Source organism: Herpailurus yagouaroundi, unplaced genomic scaffold, assembly GCF_014898765.1.
Source record: "Herpailurus yagouaroundi ecotype Mexico unplaced genomic scaffold, PumYag 164, whole genome shotgun sequence".
NCBI classification, from domain to species: domain Eukaryota; kingdom Metazoa; phylum Chordata; class Mammalia; order Carnivora; family Felidae; genus Herpailurus; species Herpailurus yagouaroundi.
The window spans coordinates 38,815,009-38,830,283 of NW_024412405.1; the positions used below are offsets into that span (position 1 = coordinate 38,815,009).

Sequence of the window (15,275 nt, forward strand, 5' to 3'; positions counted from 1 at the left end):
GACCCCTGCATGTGGCCCTTTGGGCTGTATTCTTTAAAACTTGGCAATCTTTTTTTTGTGCAATACTGCTTGGACACAATATTTGTTACATTCCAGATAAAAATGGCCAATTAATGGATCCATAAATTGTAATACCATCTTGCAATTAGATTTGTGTTGTAAAGAGGGATATTTGGAAATTAGGCCTTTAACATGTTTTTTGTTATCTTGTTTTTATATTTTATGTGTCTCCACATATGTTGTAAATGTGATATTTCTGTACTTCTGGATTGTATTGCTAAAATTAATTTGCAAAAGAGCTCTATTTAGTCAGTTTAAAGGTAAACACTTATAAAAATTGGGCATTCTAAGACTCAGAAATATAGAAACTAACCCAATTGTTTTGCAAGTTCACATGATCTGGGAAAATAATTCAGTTAAAGATAATTTAACGTTGTTTTAATTAAAAATGGACATGTCTTCAGAATGATCAGAATTATGTATGAAATTTTTATTCTTTCTGTGCTTATTGAATGTCAAATAAGTTCAACTTATCTCCATTGAAAAATTCATCAGAAAAGAAAAAAAAAAACAACTTGCACTTTGTCCAATGCCTCATGAAGTTTTATGGGTAATCTAAAAATAAAAATAGATATAAATAATTTTAATACATGTAATTAAGACTACTGGAAATAATAAGGGAAACAACTCTGTATGCAAGGGAAGTGAGACTGGGTATTTAAAAAGGGAAAACTTAGGACAAACTCTGAATGTAAAAAAGACAGCTGTAGAAGGTTTATGAGAAGGGGATCTTTGGAAAGGAATTTTGTATGTGGTTCAGCCTGACTAAGATTATGGAGATTAGTAGGTAAAGTAGTTTATTAGGGAAGAGAAGGAAGCATACGAAGCAAGATTAGGCAGAAGCTGAGCAGTGATACAATATCAACAGAAGCCTTAACTAATTCTCTGAGGAGTTCCAAAAGTTGAATTACCCTTCATAACTATTCTAAATTTAAGCAAAAGGGCTGGGCTTTTATGACAGTCATAGGATATGACCACCTGGACAGAGGGCATGCCCTTGGCAAGGCAGCTGTCTTCAGTCAAGGCGATCCCTGATGGCCTCTGAGAGCTGAGGACTCTTGGCAGCCTTCCTATAGCTGAGAGTCCTTCATTCCTGATAGAGATTCTAGTCAGCACATCACAGCATCTAGCGCAAGAACTCAGATCCATGCAGTGCCCTGGATGTCCTTGTCTCAATAAGTATATATCAACATGGGAGACGACAGGGAGGAATAAAGGAGGAACTGCATACATTTTTTTTAAAAAATTCATCTTGTTGGAATATAATGTATTTTTGACTAATTAGGCTTATTTCTTTGGTATGTCAAATTACACGGGAAGCATTGTCAAATAAGTGATGATAAATCTTAAGTTGTATTATATGGTTGAATGTTATAACTATTCTAGAAATTAAACAAAATCCCTAAGGTTTTGATACATTCTGGTGTAAATGTCATCAAGTGTAATTCTAATTATTAAAGTGTTGTATGTCACAGAATTTTCTTGTCAGTTTCACCATAATGACAAATACAAGTCTCTGATATCTTTAAGGTCATAAAACTCAACTAAGAATTTCTAGAAGTAATGGGAAAGCTGCATCCAAAGAGACTCTTCTTTCTCTAAAATTTTCTCTTCCAGACTTAAGGCTATCTATGACTTACAGAAATTTGATAAAATATTTCTTTGTAAACAAATATGAAACATTTATCTTTTTCTCCTTACAATCCTTCCAGAAATCAAAAATTCTCAGTGAGTATTCTTATATTTCCATGATAACGTATTTATTTGCAGGAGTTCAGTAAGAATCTGGTCTCCTTGTGACAAGACACTGTTGGAAACACTCATTTGACTGAGGCTTTGGCTGGAACAGTCGTATTTGAGGGAGCCAATCATAGACTCAGATATAACCATGTAGTTTCAAAGAGCCAAGGCTGGCTTTGTGCAGCCAATGAAGCCCCTTGGAAAAATCCTAAAATCTTGTTTATAAGATTCCCAGGAGTCATACCAGGGCAGTAAAGAAGTTACTTCCTGGTAGGTGCAGAAACATCAGGATATTTGGGGGACTTATAGATGAGTGGAATTCATCCAGATCTGCAGGCATTGCAGGCAAAGCCTGATAGCAAGTATTCTCTTAGCCTTGAGAAACTTAAAAATTCAATCTGAAATTCCTTATGAAAATTTCCAGCAAAAGGCACCTGGGTGGCTCACTTGGTTAAGCATATGACTTTGGCTCAGGTCAGGATCTCACAGTTTGTGGGCTGGGCTCTGTGTTGGGCTCTGCACTGACAATTTAGAGCCTGCCTGGGATTCTCTCTCTCTCTCCCTCTCTCTCTCTCTCTCTGTCTCCCTCTCTCTCTGCCCCTTCCTTGCTCACATGCTCTCTCTCTCTCTCAAAAGAATAAATAAACAAGCAAAACTAAAGAAAAAATTCCAGAAAAGTAGATTTAAAAAAAAAGAAAAGAAAAGAAACCTATATTGGCCAATCACTATTCTTGTTGTGCTTATGTAAATAATGAACCCAAGTTTGTTAAAATTGGACTTATTTTACAAATTAGTCTTAATTTGGCTATCTTTGGAAATGAGGGTGAGTTTAGAGAGATATTCTGTTTCAGTAATATGCCTTTGTGGATGTTAGATTCTAGCTCTGATTAATTGTCTTTGAATATTTGTTGTTTGCCTAAAAAACTGACGAGATCCTGAATTATTCTGTTTTCTCAAATATCTGGCAAGACTCTCCCAACAAAAGTTTCCATTTTTTTTCCCCATTCTCTTGACTTGGAATCACCAAGAACTAAAACCCCTATTTCTTCCTGAAGCCCTGAAAACTGAAACTAGACAACTTGAGGTAAACCTCAGAGAAAAATTGCCACACGGTCCATGTTTAGATGATCTTAATGGCTGTTCCTATCTAGGCCACTCAGAAAGATCACCAGAGACACACAGATAATTCAATAGGTTTATTCTGGCCATCCCAATTTGATGCATCTGCCATTGGGAAATCCAGACACTGAGATGTTTATGGACAGACAGTTTCATGGGTCAAAGACGAGGAAGAGCTGGATGCAGTGGTAACCCATCAGTTATTGTCCACTGTTGAGGGCACCAGAAATTATACTGTACAAGAAGCCAAGGGCACAGTTGGGAAGATTAAGCTGCCAGGTTGGCAGTCCATACAAAAACTCCAAAGACTCTATAATGGCTTTAGTACTAGACATGGAGGTAACTAAATAAAAACCCCAATATTCCTTGGAGACCTCAAAAGAGCTAAGGAATGGGGATTTGGACACCATGCTGGCATTAAAAACAGATGGAAATATATTGAATCCTTATCCCAGAACACTGTATGGAAGAAATGATTAACCATATTCCCCAAGGCATCCAATAAAGGCGAAATACTACTCTTCAGTGGATCCGGAAGTGTATTGTTGGTCCCAGTCTTCAGAGAACTATGGAAAAATGTGACACTGTAATAAAAACAATCCTAAGGCTGGGCTCTTCCCATTCTAAAAAGTGTACAACTTTGGGGTGCCTGGGTGGCTCAGTCAGTTAAGTGTCCAACTTCGGCTCAGGTTATGATCTCACGGTCTGTGGGTTTGAGCCCCAAGTCAGGCTCTGTGCTGACAGCTCAGAGCCTGGAGCCTGCTTTGGATTCGGTGTTGCCCTCTCTCTCTGCTCCACCCCTGTTCATGCTCTGTCTCTCTCTGTCTCAAAAATAAACATTAAAAGGTATACAACTTAGAGGCACCGGACCTGGGGAAGACTGGTAAGTAGACTTTACCATGATGCCAGAAACAATAGATAATTTTCAATATTTACTAGTATTTGTAGACCCTTTTACAAGCTGGATTGAAGCCTTTCCATGACCTTCAGAAAAGGCCTCAGAAGTTGTCAAAACAGTTGAAAGCAAAATCATTCTTAGGTTTGGATTGCCACTAACAATTCGGAGCAACAATGGACCAGCATTTGTGGCAAAGGTCACATAAGCAGTGTTCAATGCCTTGATCATTGAATGGAAATTACACATTTCCTGGACTCCACCCAACTGAAAAAAAAAAAAAAAAAAAAGAACTTTGGCAAAGATATGCCAAGAAACCAACTTAACATGGGGGAAAAAACCCTTAGGTAAGAGTGGCCCCTAGAAGTAGGCAGGGATTAAACCCCTGTGAAATGTGAAGACTCTTCCTACATTCTTCCATGATTTAGATGTCCCTGATGGGGCTTACATTAGGAAATTGGATATTATCAGGTACATTCAACACAGCAGGTTGATGTACCCCACCGTTATACCCTACACCTCCCAAATTCTGGAGACGTGCTGTTATTAAAGACATAGGGGGCGCCTGGGTGGCTCAGTCGGTTGGGCGTCCGACTTCGGCTCAGGTCATGATCTCTCTGTCCGTGAGTTCGAGCCCCGCATCGGGCTCTGGGCTGACAGCTCAGAGCCTGGAGCCTGTTTCGGATTCTGTGTCTCCCTCTCTCTCTGACCCTCCCCTGCTCATGCTCTGTCTCTCTCTGTCTCAAAAATAAATAAAACGTTAAAAAAATAAAAAAAAAATTTTAAAGACGTAGAAAACCGAGCACCTAGAGTAACAGCTCCAACCTTGTTGGACAGGATCTTATGAAGTGCTTTTTACCACCCATTTTCCGTGAAACTTAAGGGAATTAAGCCATGATTCATCATACATGCATGACAAGAATCCACAGGTTCCCTACACACAGTCAGTAAGGAGAACTTTGAAATAGCCTGCTTGGTCTAGCAAGTCTCTGATGGACCTAAAACTGCTATTTAGGAGAACTGGTTTGAAGATATCAGTCAATAAGTACAACAAGCTACTTGTTTACAACAAATCTCCCCTAAGGTCCTAGATAAAACAGAGTGATAACCAAAGTACAAAAACTTTGGTAATGCAAAATGTTGGGTTTCAACCTGGAACTAAATGCTCCATTCCTCTAATCCCAATCTTCCCCCATTCCAGCAGAAAGTAAATAGAGAGGTCATCATCCCAATTCCCTCAAGAATGAGCAATGATCAAAAGACAGTGGGGATGGAAACTAGTAACCAAAAAGTTAACAGGGCTACTCTCAGCTGCAATTTTTTTCATTTTTCCCCCAAGTTTATTTATTTATTTATTTTGTAGGCAGAGGGTAGAGAGGGAGAGAATCCCAAGCAGGCTCCATATTGTCAGCACAAAGATTGACACTTGGCTTGATCCCACAAACCATGAGATCATGACCTGAGCCAAAATCAAAAGTCGTACACTTACCTGACTGAGCCACCCAGGTACCCCTCAGTGGCAAAGTTTCACCAGCTATTTTCCATTTGACTTTAGATTTCCCCTACTCTACTCTTTCAGAAGGGCAGTTTTGAGGCTTGCCCTTCTGTCTCATTTGGCTGCCTCTGGAATATACCCTCCCTTTGTTGCATACTCCATATTTCATTGATGGTCTTTGCTACTCATCAGGCAGATGAACTCGGGTTTGGTTACAGTCATCCCAAAGTATGCACTATTGATAAAGTATGACTATTAAAAATTATAATAATATACTCTATATTGTAAAGTATGAACTATTAACAATGTATAAAGTTAATTAAATAACTTTACCTAGGATACAGTTTATACAATGTTAATTTTCTTGGAAAAAGACAAAATGAGATCAGGAAAGACTTTCTAGCATAAGTGATGAATCACTGTTATCTACTCCCAAAGCCAAGAGCACACTGTATACACTGTATGTTAGCTAACTTGACAATAAATTACATAAAATAAAATAAATAAGCAAAAAATAAAATAAAAGATGGATTATTTAATTTTATTTATTTTGAGTATTTTTGATGTACATTGTTACAGTAGTTTCTGGCATATAAGATAATGATTTAACTTCTCTATATCTCATGTTATGCTCACATAGTTATGTTATAACTACCATCTGTCACCTTCCTTACAGAACTATTATAATATCATTGACTATATTTTCTATTTTGTGCCTTTTATTCCCATGACTTGTTCCATGACTGGAAGCCTGTGTCTCCCCTTTGCCTTCACCAGTTTTGCCCACTCCCACCCCTTTCCAACAACCTTCAGTTTGTTCTCTGTAGTTATTTACTTTTTAAATGTATTTATTTTTTTATTTTAGAGAGAGAGAGAGAGGGAGAGGGGCAGAGGGAGAGAGAAACTATATATATATATATAAAATATATATAATATATATAAATATAAATGTATATTTATATAAATATGAAATATATAAAAAATATATTTTTTAACTTTTAACATTTATTTTTGAGAGACAGAGACATAATGCAAGTGGGGGAGGGGCAGAGAGAGAGGGAGACACAGAATCTGAAGAAGGCTCCAGGCTCCATGTTGTCAGCAGAGCCCAATGTGGGGCTCCAACCCATGCACCGCGAGATCACGACCTGAGCCAAAGTCGAATGCTTAACCTATTAAGCCACACAGGTGCCCCAGAAATAAAATCTTAAGCAGGCACCATGCTCATCATGGAACTTGACAAGGGTCTCAATCCCAAGACCCTAGGATCATGATCTAGACCAAAATTAAGATTCAAATGCTCCACCGGCTGAGCCACCCAAACGCCTCTATTCTCTGTATTTATAGGTCTGACTCTTCTTTTTGTTTGTTTATTAACATGTGGAATCTAAAGAAACAAAACAGAAGATAGATTCTTAAAGGGGGAGGGTGCACTCCTACTTTTTTCTTTGTCCTGATGTTTGAACTGTGGTTGTGATAGCAGGGGCTACCTCAGGCAATCAGCACAAGAGAGTTTGCAGAGAGCTCTACAATGGGATTTTAGCATTACTGTACATTTCCCAAGTAAGAAGTGCTGGCAATTGTTTTTCCACACTGTCTTGCAAGGATATTTGTAAATCAAACAGCTATGGAAGATAGAACCACTGTCTTTCTTTGGAGCAGAGAGCAGATTATTCCAGAATAATAAAGATAATCGCTCCTTTCACAGCAAAGCTTGGCAGGTTTGTTGGCAGCTTTCTTTAATGAATTAGCATTTCCTAAACTTAATGTTCCTCAGATGTGAGAAAGGCCAAGCCCCGCTGCATGTGCAGTATTTACTTGAGTCTCTTATCTACCCATTGTGACTTGGCAGGGGACAAGACCCAACGTAAACATGAAGCTCATGTTGCTTATTGTGCTGTGAATAGTAGCATTTTTTTCCTCTGACCTAGGAGTCTTGTGTCTTCTTCCAGCATCTATGAAGCTAAGATAGGCTAATTTGTTAGATTTCAAGTAGTGAAACAATTTCAGATTACTCACAGTTCTTGACAAAAGGTCATACTCTACAGATGATATGCTTTCAAGTGGGAAACAGCCTGGGTCTCAACAAGTTTTAACCCATATCCAAATACAGGATTTGTTTCCTGAAACTGCTATATTTTATTTACTACAATTTTAAATATGTGGCACTTGCTCAGATGGGCACCTGGAAATTAGGTCTTTAAACACTGAGACCTGGCAGCTAGACTTGAGGTTAAACTCATCGGTGTGCTGAATAAACACATAAGTTAGGGAAAGTAGTGTGGGAAGACTCAGATTCTTGCCATTCTCTGCAAAATTCAGAAAAAGTTTACTCACATCAGGGATATTTTTGATCTCCTGCCAATTTTTGACATGCAAGGGATATATCGATCAATAGTCACAGCAAACTGAACTAGGAACCTGATGATGCCTAAGAATGTTATTTCTCTGTGCTTTTCTCATTGCATACGAGTGGAATCCCAGTGCAGCAGCATACCACACAAGCCCTTTATTCTCAATAGCTGCACTTCTTCCTCCCCTCCTTCCCAACCACCCCTTCCGTCAATGTGACATACCTGCCACTCTTTATTTATCACCTGCTGTGACCTTTCATGCCTCTTGTCTTTATGCATAATGCTTTCCCTGCATGTAGTGCTTTCCCCCCTATTTCTTCATCGTACAAATTTCTACTCATCTTTCAACTCTAAGTTAAAATGTCACGTTTCCTTTCTCTCTGTGAAACTGTCAGCTGCCACTTCCTATCATGTCAGTGCATTTACTTCTAGCATCAGATTCTTCTCTGCTCTTCAGATTCTCAGCATCTAATTTGTCATTGGAGTGAAACAAAACAGGGAATCAACCTAAGTTATGGCTAAATAGCTTGTGAGGGCAGATCTGAGAAGATAATTGTCCATGTAGTTATGTGTATACATTATAGCCTTTTTTCTAACTGCTTGAGAGTATACCGTTTCTATCTCTTGGTTATTTTTATAACTTTAACAATATTTACAGTAATAGTTATTATTGTTACTTATTTTTCCATTTAATTCTTAGTCACTTAGCAAATTTGTGTTTCAAAATAAGTGGATTAGAGATGTTGTTTGATAGCATATATTTGTAAAGTACATAATTTTCAAAATCTTTCAAGTATTAAAATACATCATTAGTTTTAACTAGGAATTCATAAAGCAGTCCAAAATGACACTATTATCTTTTACACAAATGACAGTTTCCTCATTTCTTTTTCAAAGTTCATTTTTGAGGAAAAATTCAGTGCATTTACTCTTATCAAGTAATTTTGCCTTTGTATTAATCAATATATTATACTGAAATTATAGTAATTTCATTGTTCACCTGTGGACTATATAATACCATAAAATCTATATAGAAAAACATTATGAGTGACATGTACCAAATGAAAGAAACCATGATAACATAGCCTAGGCTGCAGTAGGTAATTTATAAAATAATAGCTACTATACATCAAACATTTATGTTACAAAAGGGACTGTCAAATATTATGTCATTTTCATTAAGGCATTACATAAATTTCTTTTTTGTGTAATCCCTGTGTTACTGGATTTTATTAAGGGAGGGTTCACACAGAAGAAAGAGACTGAATAAATAGTGTTTGAAATATACATAATTACATTAAAGAAGTCATTGATGTTGTAACTTGTGCACTTTGCAGGACTATTTAATTTCCAAATAAAAGGCTATACTCCCAAGCTCAATATTTGAATTCTGTAATGTAAGCAATATGCTTAATTGTAATTAGTTTCTATATACATTTAACTATATATTTGTAGGTTAGTATTTTAAATAATTACAGAAAAAGAAAATATGTGATACATTCTTGCACATAAATACTGTATTAGCAATGCTGGGTTCAGCTAAATCAATACTATAATTTGTCAGTGTAATGTGTATAAATAAAAGAGTAGCTTGAAGTCAACAATTCCTTTAAAACAATAGAAGAAATGGGGGATACTTTTCTTATATATAAATTCTGTACCAGGGATTGTGCAAGATGCCTTGTATGGAGATACTTACTCAATAAGTAAAATTTCTGCAAAATTTTAAATTTTAAATAATATCTAAATTTTAATAATTTAAATGACAAATATTTAAATTTTAATAATTTTAATTTTAAATTTTAATAATATCTCATGATTAGAGCATACTTCTTTTGAGTTAGATGTTCATAGAAATAAATGAAGTTCAGATTTCATAAAGTATTTAGAATGAGAAAAACTTCTTAGTGAATATTTCACTTCTGGGTGTTTCTGCCAGTTAAATTGTCCAACACTTGTCCTTTAAAATGTTCCTGTTGGTTAATTTCAACACACTGAAGACTGAGACCTAGCAGACAACCATGAGTAATCAAGCAAAGAGGCCTACAGCCATAAAGGGCACACTTGGGCAGTCAGTTACATTTTACCATGCTCAACATTAAGAGAAACATAAAACAGCTTTTTAAAAAATATGTATCTAGGATATGAAATCAGTTTAAACATCATTTTCTAGAGTTACTGAAGAATATTAGAGCATGCATTTGCAAATCTAAGACCTGAATGATTTTATATACTAGACAATAGTGTCTTCCTGCACATTTACTTAAACTTTTAATACTGTATTTTTCAGTTTCTATTTCCCATTATATTAATTATAATGTCCCCTGGCTAAAGCAAAAATTCCATAACATCTAATCTTATTAAAACACATTTGAGGGTGGCTGAGCCTGGGTGGCTCAGTTGGTTAAACGTCTGACTTTGGCTCAGGTCATGATTTCCTGGTTCACTGTTCAAGTCCCACATTGGGCTCTCTGCTGTCAGCACAGAGCCCACTTCGGATCCTCTGTCTGCCTCTCTCTTGCATGCATGTGAGCAAAAATAAGTAAACATTTAAAAAAAAAAACATTTGGGACTCATATGGTGATAGAAAATATATTTTTAAAGATCTTCTCCTTTTTTCTATTTTGTCATTCAGACCATAAGATTAAATCTTGTTTTTTTCATTGTGTTTTTAGGTTATATTCAGTTGGAGGTCGTGATGGAAGTTCCTGTTTGAGTTCAATGGAATACTATGATCCTCATACAAATAAGTGGAACATGTGTGCTCCAATGTGTAAGAGGAGAGGAGGTGTTGGAGTGGCCACGTGCGATGGTTTTCTCTATGCAGTAGGAGGTCATGACGCTCCTGCTTCAAATCACTGTTCCAGGTTACTAGATTATGTAGAAAGGTAAGATCTAAGGTCACAGTTACAGTGAGAGAAATAATGTGAATTACAGTGATGCCTAATTTAAGTGATTGTAAAAACTGCATAACTTAAGGAAGGGTAAATTCTACTTTCTAAATCTCTTTCTGTTTGTCTCTTTATCCAACCCTCCCCCCATACACACGTATACACACTTTCATTATTTTTTTTAATTCCAGCATAGTTAACTTATAGTGTTATATTAGTTACAGGTGTACAATATAGTGATTCAACGATTCTATATATTACTGAGTGCTCATTGAGATAAGTGTACTTTTAATCCCCATCACCTATTTCACCCATCTCCCACCCACCTCCACTCTGGTAACCATCTATTTGTTCTCTACAGTTAAGAGTCTGTTTTGTTTTGCTTTGTTTTGTTTTGTTTGATTCTTGTTTTCATTTTTCCTTTTTTTTTTCTTGAATTCCACACGTGAGTGAAATCATATGGCATTTGTCCTTCTCTAACTGGCTTATTTAGCTTGGCATTATACTCTATAGCCCCATCCATGTTGCTGCAAATGGCAACATTTCATTCTTTTTATGGATGAATAATATTCCATTGTGTATGTATACCATATCTTCTTTATTCTTTCATCTATTGATGGACACCTGGGCTGCTTCCATAATTTGGCTGTGGTAAATAATGCTGCAGTAACATAGGTATACATATATCCTTCCGATTTAGTATTTTTGTATTCTTTGGGTAAATACCCACTAGTGTGATTACTGGATCATACAGTAGTTCTATTTTTCTCCACATCCTCACTAACACTTGTTTTTTGTGTTTGATTTTAGCCAGGCTGGCAGGTGTGAGGTAATATCTCATTGTGGTTTTGATTTGCATTTCCCTGAGGATGAGTGATATTGAGCATATTTTCATGTCTATTGGCCATCTGTAGGTCTTTGAAAAAGTGTCATGTCCTCTGCCCATTTTTTAATTGGATTTTTTTTAGTGTTGAGTTTTATAAGTTCTGTAGATATTTTGGATACTAATCCTTTATCAGATATGTCATTTGCAAATATCTTCTCCCTTTCCATAGGTTGCCTTTTAGTTTTGTTGATTGTTTCCTTCACTGTGAGGATGCTGTTGTTATTGTTGTTTGCTTTGTTTTGTTTTGTTTGATGAAGTCCCAGTAGTTATTTTTGCTTTTGTTTCCCTTGCCGCAGAAGAAGCTAGAAATTAGTTGCTAGGGCCAGTGTCAAAGAGGTTACTGCCTGTGATCTCTTCTAGGATTTTTATGGTTTCCTGTCTTACATTTAGATCTTTAAACTATTTTCAATTTATTTTTGTGTATGGTGTCAGAAGGTGGTCCAGTTCATTTTTTTTTTTGCATGTAGCTGTCCAATTTTCTCAACACCATTTGTTGAATAGACTTTCCATTTCACAATGTATATTCTTGCTTCTTTTGTTGAAGCTTATTTGACCATATAATTGTGGGTTTCTTTTTGGACTTACTTTCATTCTTTCTTGTTTTATTTTTGTCCTTCCTATCTCCTTCCTTTCCTCTTTCCTCACTTCTTTCCTTTCTTTCTTCAACTTTTATTTAAAGCCCTGTAATTTTTTCCACAATAATTTAAAGTAATATTTTAAAAGATCCTTTAAAACAGTTTTAAGTAATCTACTAAATCTATGAATATTTGTTAATTCTTTTTTAAAAGTTAGGTATTTAATTGTTCATCCTATATTGTTCTACTACTCCCTTCCAACTCTCAAAGGTGCATTATGGACTTTCTTTTGTGTCATACCTTTATTAATGGAAGACAGACTTATTAGAACTCTATCTTCTGTAATCCTGGTCCTCTTTTAACTATTCCTAAAAATGGCCAAGTGTACAAAGTTCTGGAGTAGAAATATAGGTTCTCTTTTAATTCTCCCTAAAAATGGTCAAGTGCACAAAGGTCTGGAGTAGAAAGGAACCCTGTCTTCAGGCTTGGGTCCAACAATCCAAACACTTCCTGGCATGTTTATATCTAAGTTCTCTTTAAGCACTGTATATCACTTGGAACTATTATACTGTGTACAGTGATAGAGAGTTAGTGAAACCTAAGATGATATTTCTTATTATGTAAGAATACATGCTGATATCTGAGAATTGGGAATACTGAAGTCAACTATTATATCAACTGAGATAGGATAAGTTATTCTGTAATGAATAACTTTGAAACTCTCAGTGACTTAATACTGTATTTTTTTTTCTTACTAGTGCTGCATGTCCCTGACAGTGATATCCCTGACATGATATCCCATGATATCATTGCTCTGCTACTCAGAATAGCAGATAAGCTAAGTATAAGCACTGCTAGTGTTGGAAAGGAAACGTGTACACTGTTCACTGGCTCTTAGAGTCCACATGCCAGTAATATAATTCTATTTTTTCCATACTTTGACAAACCAGTCACATGGCCACAGAAAAATTAATGAGGGTGGGAGAACTTCCACCTGGTAGAAGAACAAGAGATAATTGAGATTGCACTGATGGCAATAACAATTGTCCTCTTGATATTTAGAAATCACATCCATTATACTCATGCTTGCAGGTGGTATAGTCAGTGGCAGAAAGATGCTCTCTCTTTTATAATGTATTTGTCTAAAGATATGTGATGATTTTTGTTGAGAATAAGGGCATTGCAAGAGATAGCTTTTAGTAAACTGACTGTGCTCAAACTTAAGCCACTTCTTGAATAAAATGTAGAAACATGTTTAATGACATTTCTAGTGTGTGAAATTTCTAGTGTGTGAAATACATAAATGTAGATTTATGGCTATCTACACATAGAGGAAAGCAATAAGCTCAACACAGTTTCACTTCACCATTCTCTTGTCCAATGAAATTAGGAACAACAGGTGTTACAGTGAGGACAGTGGTGAAAGGACAAATAAATAAATGTACACCTTTATATACACAAACATAGTCATTTATTTAAAACATACTCCTAATAGACTGACAGCTCATTCACATTTTTCTCTGCTAAATTATTGGGAAAAATAGCAAAAAGAAAAAGAAAAAGATTAACATGATGTGGCTCCTATTTTTACTATATATCTTACATAAATGTTACTAATGAAATGATATTTCATTATTCTCTTCTAACTTTACTGTCTAATGTATTGAAATGTTGTGAATAGAGGCATAAATAATCCAGTCTACAAATATATTTATGATGCAAAATTAAACTTAAATAAGTGTAGCTATTTTAAGTTAGAGGAGTACAATGGGTATGAGCAGTTTAAGTAATGCAGAAGCACACAGCATTATCATGATTCTTATCCCAGCTCATATTACTTGTCAGATTAATAGCATTTTTGTAGTTTCTATCACATATATTCTATAGTGATGATTTCACATGTAAATCATCAATAAATCAAGATACATAATAGTACTCTGTAGGATTATTTTACACATATAATGTAAAGACTGTTTTTTAGTATATAATCTTAGGAAAACAAACCATTAGGAATAACAAGTAGTAGTGTACAATGTTATGTATCATAGACTGACGGATGGAACAAATTTTACTATATGACAAGGATTTCTTATGGAAATATAAAGGTATTACATAATAGTGGTGTTAAAGTAGTTATATAAGACATCAAAAGTTGTAAAGAGTCAGGCTGTCTTAAACACAAAGAACACTGGCATCTCAAATCAGAGCAAGAAAGAAGGCAAGGACTCAACAAGAACAGACAGTTTAGAATAGTTCATGGAACAGTGAAAACCAATTTCACAGCCAACTCTCACTGTGGTAAGAGCATCCTAGTGGACAAAATTGATGTCCAAAAGATGTAGTGAGTTCTAGCAGAATTGCCCAGAAGGTGCAATCCATAAGACAAAGCGCATGAATCTATTTTTTTTATTCAACAAATATTGTTTTGCATGTATTTTCACTGGACTAAATAGAGCTTGAAACTTACTTGAAAAAAAGAGACAAATAAATAATTAGAACTTGAAGATCACAAATAAAACAGGAAACCAGGAAATGAATCAAAAAATATGCTCAAATGCATTGGTTCTGCTGGCTAATAATAGATCGGGACCACCTTCACCCTCAAATCTACATCCCAGCCATAAGGCCTGCAAGAGAGAGAGATCAAGATAAGAGCCTCTTAAATCTGCCTTTGTAATGTTCACTCTGCCTTCTTCCAATTTTTTCTCCATATAGTAGTAGCCAGAGACATTTTTTCATAATTCAAATTTGACCTGAAAGCACAAGGGAGTTTTCTTGTGTACCCACTATCGATGATATGATGAAAAATAATTTTAAATCAATTTTTTAACATAGCTAGATCCATGTGCTGGTGATGATCAAGATTAGCCTGTTCACCCCTATAATCCTCCCCTTGGTACAATTCTTGGTACAAAGTGAGTCCTCACCAAGCCTATAGTGAATCAGGTAGATGCTAAGAAAAACAGGCCTCAAATTTCTCACAAGGGAAAACATCTGGAGATATACTGTAAATAGGAAGGTATATAGATTAATAGATAGAAAGAGGGATGCACATAGAAAGTATGGTTGGAAGAATGGAATGATGCATGCATGTGTGGGTGGACTGATGGAAAGACATAAATTTTTGTTTATGTTTCTATTTGCATATGAATGCCCATTTCCACCATTATAGACTGAGTATCAATGATTTACATCTATATATTTTAGGCATTTGTTTTATTGACAAAATTTTTGATAGGGACTAAAATATTAAGCAACTT

At 35.7% G+C, this 15,275-nt stretch overlaps 1 protein-coding gene across 2 annotated transcripts in view; it reads left to right on the plus strand.

The window, feature by feature from the left end:
* Positions 1 to 15,275, plus strand: part of KLHL1 (kelch like family member 1) — a 362,363-nt gene that overhangs the window by 326,566 nt on the left and 20,522 nt on the right. For both annotated transcript variants that reach the window (XM_040487388.1, XM_040487389.1), the window contains exon 9: positions 10,339 to 10,551. In XM_040487388.1, the coding sequence (XP_040343322.1) occupies positions 10,339 to 10,551 (213 nt within the window). The remainder of the gene's footprint in view (positions 1 to 10,338; positions 10,552 to 15,275) is intronic.